General features: G+C 38.0%; 2 protein-coding genes across 5 annotated transcripts in view; one reads left to right on the forward strand and one right to left on the reverse strand.

The window, feature by feature from the left end:
* THAP6 (THAP domain containing 6) overlaps positions 1-195 on the reverse strand; it is a 13,350-nt gene extending 13,155 nt beyond the window's left edge. Inside the window, exon 1 of the mRNA XM_015570415.1 lies at positions 124-195. The gene's annotated coding sequence lies outside the window, so the exon portion shown is untranslated. The remainder of the gene's footprint in view (positions 1-123) is intronic.
* A 15-nt stretch (positions 196-210) lies between these two features.
* RCHY1 (ring finger and CHY zinc finger domain containing 1) overlaps positions 211-8,516 on the forward strand; it is a 15,583-nt gene continuing 7,277 nt past the window's right edge. The window contains exons 1-3 of one of the 4 annotated variants that reach the window (XM_006754570.2): positions 211-440; positions 4,725-4,844; positions 5,092-5,207. In XM_006754570.2, coding sequence (XP_006754633.1) covers positions 351-440; positions 4,725-4,844; positions 5,092-5,207 — 326 coding nt within the window. In that variant the 5' untranslated portion in view covers positions 211-350. Of the gene's footprint in view, positions 441-3,921; positions 4,263-4,724; positions 4,845-5,091; positions 5,208-8,516 lie in introns of those variants that run through there. The other 3 variants (XM_006754571.2, XM_006754572.2, XM_015570409.1) reach the window with 3 other exon arrangements.

The following is an 8,516-nucleotide window of genomic DNA, read 5'->3' on the forward strand; positions in this document are numbered from 1 at the left end:
GGGGCCCTTCGAGGCCGCCGGGCGTCTCCGCGCCGCTGCAGTCTTTCTGGCCCGAGCCACGCCCAAGAGTTGGGGCGAGTCGCCATGGGGTGGGGAAAGCAAAGGCTACCTAAGAGTCATTACCGTTAGCAGCGAGGAGAGCGACTAACGTCGACGACAGAGATTGCGTCTTTCTCGGCTTCCGCTCCGTCGGCCGGAAACCCCACTGCCCCGGGTCACGTGCTCAGTCGCCATATTGGCTCTGCTGGCCACCGCGGCCGGGAGGGGTGCGCTAGGGCGGCGCTGTTCCTCTGGACGTAGTTTCCATCGTGGGAGAAGGGTCCTCGGAGTGTTCAGGGGAGGGAGCGGAGATGGCGGCCTTGGTGCGGGAAGATGGCGCCCGAGGCCCAGAGCGAGGGCGGCGGGGCTGCGAGCATTATGACAGAGGATGTCTCCTGAAGGTGACGACTTAATTGGGCTCTTCTACGAGCTTCCGCCGGGCCGGGCTGGGGATGGAGTGAGCAAGGCGGTTAGGTCTGGGTTTTAGTTTGAGGCTGAGCTGTTTGTGAGGCTGCTACCTTCTTCGCCTCCACCTGCGTTCCTGCTGCGGAGAACATTCTTGGCGAGGCGTCCACAGGCCGCTCATTTCCTCCTGTTTTGTGCTTGGCAAGCAAAGCGGTCCGTGTTTGGGAAGAGCCTGGGCTTGCACATCGACCCCGTTATCAGTGGGTTTATTTACCTGGTTTGTTTTTGTTTTTGCTGCTGGAAGTAGACTGAGGCAGTCTCGGGCCTGTGCTGGCTTTTCCCCAGGATCCCCTTCCAGTGTGATGAAATAATGGACGAGGAATAACGAGCAGAGAGTCCGATATGATTTCGGCTCCTGTAGTAGATACGCTTTACAACTGCATTTGAGAGGCAGTGAATGTGCCGCCTGCCAAGGCCAACATGGATGTGTGAACTAGGAAGACAGTCTTGTAATTGCCACCAAGCAGGACGCGATGGGTAGGACAGTGCCTGATATGCATATATTGTTACTTTCGCGGTTCACTTTGAGAAACTTTTCTAGGCGGTCTGTAATTTTAAAAATAGGCACCCATCCGATTCAAGTTTCCTGATTCTTCGTGCAAGAAAGAAACAGTTTGAGGATTTTGCTTAGAAAGCTTGAGATTTGGGGCTCCACAGCCCTACACCCAGATCTTAGCCTTGCCCCTTAATAATTTGAGCAAACTACCCTTTAAGCGCCTCATATATAAAATACAGCTAATAATCGAAGTTCCTGTTGAAGAACTATGAGGCCTGTAAAGACCATCTAAAGCTTTTCTGCAGGCCATGGTTTGGGGACTATTCCTCTACTGCGCTGGGCGAGCCCTTTGAAGGTTGGTTGTTCACCATGTGCGGTGTAAGGAATGCTATTCTTATGCTTCCATTTCCACTGAGTTGTTCTGTCACGCTTTCAAGCGTGAGATCTAAAGCTGAATTCAATATTTTAGCCCTCCCTCTAGCCCCCAAGAAACTATGCATTGTATCTTCGTTTCATAACACTAAGCGAATGGGCCTTGAGTTATCAGATGCTTTTTTTTTTTTTTGGTCCTTCCCCTCTGTCTTCCTTAAATACCAGAGGCCAAGTGGAAAAAGTTTTTAGGAGAAAGTCATCAACTAAATCAAATGCTGCTGTGGGAGTAAGAGAAGAACTAAACATTGCTCCAGGAGAAGGTAGCTGGTATCCTGAGAAGCTTCTGTGGAGTTACTGGGAGGAAACTTTATTGGAGTGTATTCAAGAGAGAATGGGATAGTGGAACTGCTAACAGTCTTCATAGGCAGCCCTTGGAGTGTGTTGTAACAGAACGAAAACACAGGGCTGTGGTTGCTGGGAGATGTGGGGTCATGGGATTATTTTCCCGTGAAGATGGGAGATATTGCTGCATGTTTGTATATTCTTGGGCATGACCCAGTAAAGTGAGAACATTTTGTAACAAATAGGAGGGAGAGGCCAAAACGGTGGGAGCGCTGTCCTTGGGTATTCAAAGAGAACATGGAGCCCAGTGCATACGTTAGCCTTTCGTAATAACATGGACTGTAGATTCTGTAACAGAAAGGAAGATAGAATATAAGGTACATTTGCAAGTAGGTTGATAGGATTTGTGGGAGGATGTTCTCTTGATTATTTCTGTTGTTTTCATAGTGAAATAAGAAGCCAGGTCATTCAGCAGATTGTAAGGAGGTAGGAAGAGGTGTTCAAGGTTTAAAGGGAGAGGAGTTGTGAAGTAATCTAGGTTCTAGGACCTACACTCTGGAAGAATGAGGGAATTGACTGGGAAAACATGGTAGTAAAGAACCCACTTTTTTTTAGTGGTTATGACTTTAAATTGAGACCAGTCAGTGTTGATGTGCTTTTTCTTGATCTGTGTTCAGCTGTTCCCATGTAAGTTAAGTGGGTCTGAGAGTTGGATTTAACCAGTTGAGATTCTGGGTAAGTGAGTAGGTAGAGGAAGAGAGAAGGAACCCAGGGTGTGTACAGAAGAATTGGAGTGTGTTGGAAAGAGAGGAGGTAGTGTTTAGAGAATTCCATACTTGAAATTAAGTTACAAACACGCCTCAGTTCTAGATTAGTGGTTCTCCATGTGGGATGAATGGACTTCTCAAGGTCAAAACTACTCTCCTTCAATGTCTACGTAAGACATTGTCTTTAAGTGTGTGCAAAACTAGTGATTAATACTGCTGGCACCTTAGCACAAATCATGGCATGGCAGGGGCACTGAACTGTGCTACACCTATATATTACAAAAACCCCAACAAAACCAAAAGCCAGGTTCACTTAAGAATGTCATTGATAAAACTTAAGCAGCAAAATTATTAATTTTATAAAATCTCATCCCTTGATTATATCTTTTCACATGTTTGATGTTTTCATCAACGACAAATTAGGTGGTTTTGTGAGGAAAAGCTCTTGTGCAATTGTATTATGAACTGAATGAACTATTTGCATTTTTTATTGAGCAGCATATTTTTACTTGAAGTATGGTTATTCAAGCTTGGGTATTTGGTGAACATTTTCTTAAAAAGGAGAGAAGGGTGACTGTGTCATTACCAGGAAAACAACTAACTGATAAAATTTGAGCTTTCATGTACCAAGTAAATTTTGGAAAACGTGTCTTAGTCACTGTGAGCTTGAATGCTTCCCAATACCTAAAAAAATTTCTGATGCGATGGGTAGTGATATTACCAAATGTGATTTTTTGATATTGCATAATTCAGTGAACTGATACTTTCCAAATGACCTGTGCATGAGTAAAAGGTACATTCAGAGTTCAAGATAGGTCAGTGGGTTTTACTGTAACAGGGAGAATAGTTTACTGATATGATTTCAGAGTCCATATTGCAACTAACCAAGAGTTGTTGAGTTTTTGTATAGTATCAGAGAACAATATCTAAATTCTCTGAAAAGGCTATTAAAGTACTCTCATTTCCAGCTACGTATTTGTGTGAGTCCAAAATTTCTTCAGATACTTCAACCAAAACTAATTGAATGTAGAAACAGAATTGAGAATCCAGAAATTTTGGGGGGAAATATAACTTATTTTTTATTAAACTGTTATGTTAAGATGTAATGGGCTTGTTACTATTATTTTTAAAAGTAATAAATATTTTCAGGACCTATCAGTTTAATTTATAATATGGTATTAATAGATATAATTCACATAAACAAAAGCTCTCTGGGATAATCAGTAATTTTTCAGAGTGTAAAGGGGTCCTAAGACCAAAACGTTGAGAGCCACTGTTCTGTAGTATATGACTGAGCGTATGTTGAAGTGAGAAAGGCAAGTAACTGAGAGTTCAGGGTATTGGAAAGATTATTATTGTGGATGTGCAGATCACTAAGAGTTAGGACAAGAATAGTGTTGGAGAGAGAGGCAGCCAGTTGAGTGTTGTACTGGAAAGTATTGGGTTAGTTTGCTAGTCTGAAAACTTAATGTACTAGTTGGGGTAAGGCTAAATAAATTGCTATAACAAAAAGACTCAAGAGGAAGGTGAGTTAAAGAATAATGAGTTTATTTCTCCTACTAGCAGTTCCAAGGTGAGTGATCCTGTTTGTTGATGAGGCTCTGTTCTACATGATCCCTCCAGAGACAAGTTTTTTCAGTTGTATTATTTTGCCATGTTTTAGGGCATATACAGGTTTCATCTACGGAAAGGGAAAAGGGAACATGAAGGAGGAGTCATGCCTGGTTTCTTAATATTCAGGCATGGGAGTGGCACTGATGTCTTCTGCCCATATTCTCTTGGTAAGAACTTAGTCATTTGGCCACAGCTAACAGCGAGAAAGTAGGAACTGTAGTGTAGCTGGGAGGAAGGAGAGAACAGATTTTTGTGGACAGTCTTTGTCAATTTTTAGCGATTGAAGTAGGTAAATGAATTTATCTGGAAATGTCAAGAAGTTGTTGCTGGCTTGCCGTTTAGGGTGTTGGAGGGTTAATTTCTAGTCTAGAGATTTGCATCTTTCATGATTCTTTTGTCTTTAAGGACAAGGTTGTGTTCAACTTGATACAAACATATAGATGTTGAAAAGAATAGTTAAAATATGCCAAGAAACAGTGAAATGTTATGTTTTGGATCAGCTTACCCAACTGATTTGTAGGTTGTATTCTTTGAACTTGTTCCAAGAAGAGGAGGAAGAAAATTTCTTTTTGCATTGCAAACTTGTCTTCTCTTGCTTATTATAACTCTTTTTCTCCCCTGGGCATTAGGCACCTTGCTGTGACAAGTTGTATACTTGCCGGTTGTGTCATGATAACAAGGAAGATCATCAGCTAGATCGCTTTAAAGTAAAGGAAGTACAGTGCATAAATTGTGAAAAAATTCAACATGTAAGATTTTATCACATTTTTATTTTCTTTATTTTAAAAAAATTTTTACTAAGGTGGTTTTAAAATTTTAATTGAGTATTGCCACGTATGGCAGCTCTCAAAGTAAGCAATATCTTTGCTTTAAGTGTTTAAAACCTTATAAAAATAAAACTGCATATACTTTAACATAATTCTGGATATTCATATAGTAATTCAAAATGTTTTGGTAAATTTATCCCGATTTTTACTTATGTGTGCCTTTTTTTAGGCCCAACAGACTTGTGAAGAGTGTAGCACATTGTTTGGAGAATATTATTGCAGTATATGCCATCTGTTTGACAAAGACAAGAAGCAGTATCATTGTGAAAACTGTGGAATTTGTAGGTACTGTATGTAAAATATTCTTTTCTAATTCTAGTGTATCTGGACAATAATAGTTTTTAAAGATCAACTTTATTGGAATATAATTACATCTAATAAAACACATTCATTTTAAGTGTCCAGTAAATTTTCATAAATATTCATATTTATGTGACTACCAACACAATCAAGATAAAAAAGCATTCCATTATTCTAAACATTTTCTTCATGCTTTTTTTGTAATAATTATTTAATTAGCCCATCAACTATTGTGTGGCTATTTAACGTTTGAACTTTGGGATGTAAAATATGCTTGTATAATGAAGTGTTTTGTAAGTATCTGAGGTAGAAAATTAACAGTGGATTTTTCCCTTTTAAAAATTTGTTTTTAAAAGATTACATAAGTTTTTATAAAGTCAGAAAATATGGAAAAGTAGAAAAGAAAAATAAAACCACCTACAGTCCAACCACCCACTGACAAGCTACTATTCACATGTTGGTATATAGGAATTTTTAAAAAAATCCTGAAGTATTAGAATTATACAAAAGCATATATGTAGTGAATGTATGTCTTGAAGTATAGTAATAAACAAAAAAACCACTCAGTTTAAGAAATAGAATGATACTAATGTTGAGGCTCCTAGTGTTCTATGTCAGTCTTTTTCTCTTTGTTCCCATAGGAGATAGTGACTTTTAATACTTTTAATCACTTTCTTTTATTTTATAGTTTGTTTTTAAGGATAAATACCAAACATACTAAAAGATACAGAAATTATGAACAGCCTTATGAGTTTGCTTATGAGCACACTTTTTAAACTACTACCCAAATAACAATATAGAATATTCATAATATCTTAATAGCCTTTCTTATGCCCTAAGGCAATACACTCCCACAAAGTAAACACTCTCCTTTTTGTACTTTTTATAAATGGAAGCATAAAATACGTGCTCCTTTGTGTTTTGTTTTATATACTTTAAAGCAATATTAATAGGTACTTACATAGAATTGTTATATTTTCCTTTATGATTGACTCATTTATCATTATATAATATTTTTTTTAATGTTTAATGGTAATTTTCATTTGTTTCCAGCTAATTTCTGATTTCTTCCTTGATCTCGTTGTTTGTTTAATAATATACTAGCCTCCATGTGTTTGAATATATTTGAGGTTTTTAAATTGTAGTTGATTTATAGTTTCATGCCATTATGATTCTAGAAGATGCTTGATATGATATCAATCTTCTTGAATTTGTTAAGACTAATTTTGTATCTTAACATGTGGTCTCTCTTTGAGAATGTTCTATGTGTGCTTGATAAGAATGTATATTCTGCTTTGGTATAAAGTGTTCAATAAATATCAATTAAATTCCTCAGATCTAGTGTGTCGTTTAAGGTTTCTATTTCCTTGTTGATTTTTTTGTGTGAAAGATTTATCCAGTGATGTCAGTTGGATGTTAAATTCTACTACTTTGGCTGTGTTGCTGTAGATCAAACATGTCAAACTCAAAGGCTAACATAACACGGGCCAAATAAACAAGGTTTAAGTTTATGTGGGTCGCAAAAAAACAAAAGCTTCAACTTTCATAGAAACGTAGGTTTATTTCAATAGAGACATGCTGAATACAAAAGACTGAAGTGAATGAATAATTGTTAACATAAAATAATAGAACATTTTAAGAAAAATTAATATTTTTCTTGAACAATAACTTACTAGACATTGAGAAACTGCACAAATTAATTAGCATAATGCAAATAAACCTATTTTTCTTGTGCTCTGAAAGCGAAATATTTCCTGTTGTGCACACCAAACAATTCAGTCATTAGCAAATGTAGCTTGTTATTAATAATTATGTATAACAGGATATTTTAAACATTAAGTTACGAACTTTTTATTGAAACGTTTTTTACATACTGTTATATTGACTGGGCTGCAAAAATATTCATGTGGGCCACATGTGACCCACGGGCTGAGAGTTTGACATGCTTGCTGTAGATCTCTCCCTTAAAGTCCACCAAAAGTATTTTTTAATGTGTATTTAGGTGCTCCTATAATCAGTGCATATATGTTTACAAGGGTTATATCCTCTTGTTGGGTTGATTAGTATTGTGTAGTGTCTTTGTTTGTGTCTTGTATGGCCTTTGTTTTGAAGTTGATTTTTCAGATAGAAGAATTGCTACCCCACTTTTTTTTTTGTTCCCATTTGCATGGGATAGTTTTTTTCATCTCTTCACTTTCAGCCTGTGTGAATCCTTTGTTCCTAGGTGGGTCTGTGTGGCTCATGTTTTCTTACCAATCATCTACCCTGTGTCTTGATTCCAAGATTTGGATATAATTTGAGTAGGTTCTACTTATAATTACTTCTGGTTCTTGCACTTGCATCATCAAAATTCAATACTGACTCCAGAGCTCAAGTACATGATAAATAGATTCTGGTTTATCATTACGTCGGTCTATGCATTGCCAAATTCAATGCCTTTATAACCTTCAGGAGCTCATGATGTTGTTTAAAGGTGGCTGTCTTCTTAGCTCCAGTATAGCAACACATTTTTTTATTTTTAGGTTATAAACACCTATTAAGATAATCAAGCCTATGAATTTCAGTTTTTATACCATTTGTTCCCTTCCGAGTGTCCCCCTTTTTTTGTTAATCCTCACCTGAGGATATTTTTTTTTCATTGAGTTTTAGAGAGAGTAGAATGAACGAGGGTGGGGGAGAGAGAGAAAGAGAGAGGGAGAGAGAAAGAGGTGTGAGAGGGACACATCGATTGATTGCCTCCTTCACACATTGGGGCACAGGATCGAACCTGCAACCCAGGTATGTGCCCTTGACTGAATTGAACCCACAATTGTTTGTTTCACTGGCCTATGCTCTAACCATTGAGAACACCAGCCAGGGCCTTCCACAGTTTTCTTTATTTGTCCACTTCTGAGCCTTATCAAGTAAATTTTGGTGTACAAACATCATAAAAGAGGTTTTCAACAAGGGATGATTCCTCCCCTCCCAGGCATATTTAGTAATGTCTGGGGACATTTTTGGTTGTTACAGCTGTGTTGGGAAGGAAAGTAGTCTGCTACTGGCATCTACTGGTTATAGGCCAGAGATACTGCTAAGCATCCTATAGTGCACAAGATAGTTCTCCACCAAAAATAATGATCTGGCTCCAAATGTCATAAGCCTAGGTGGAGAAACCCTAGTCTAGAGTGCTGCTATCTCACTCTGTGTTATGATGAACAAATTATCACTGTAGTAAAAACAAATCTAATCTTTTGCCTTTCCCTTTTTCTTTCAGGATAGGTCCAAAGGAAGATTTTTTCCACTGTTTTAAATGTA

Source organism: Myotis davidii, unplaced genomic scaffold (genome assembly GCF_000327345.1).
Source record: "Myotis davidii unplaced genomic scaffold, ASM32734v1 scaffold892, whole genome shotgun sequence".
In the NCBI taxonomy this organism is placed as follows: domain Eukaryota; kingdom Metazoa; phylum Chordata; class Mammalia; order Chiroptera; family Vespertilionidae; genus Myotis; species Myotis davidii.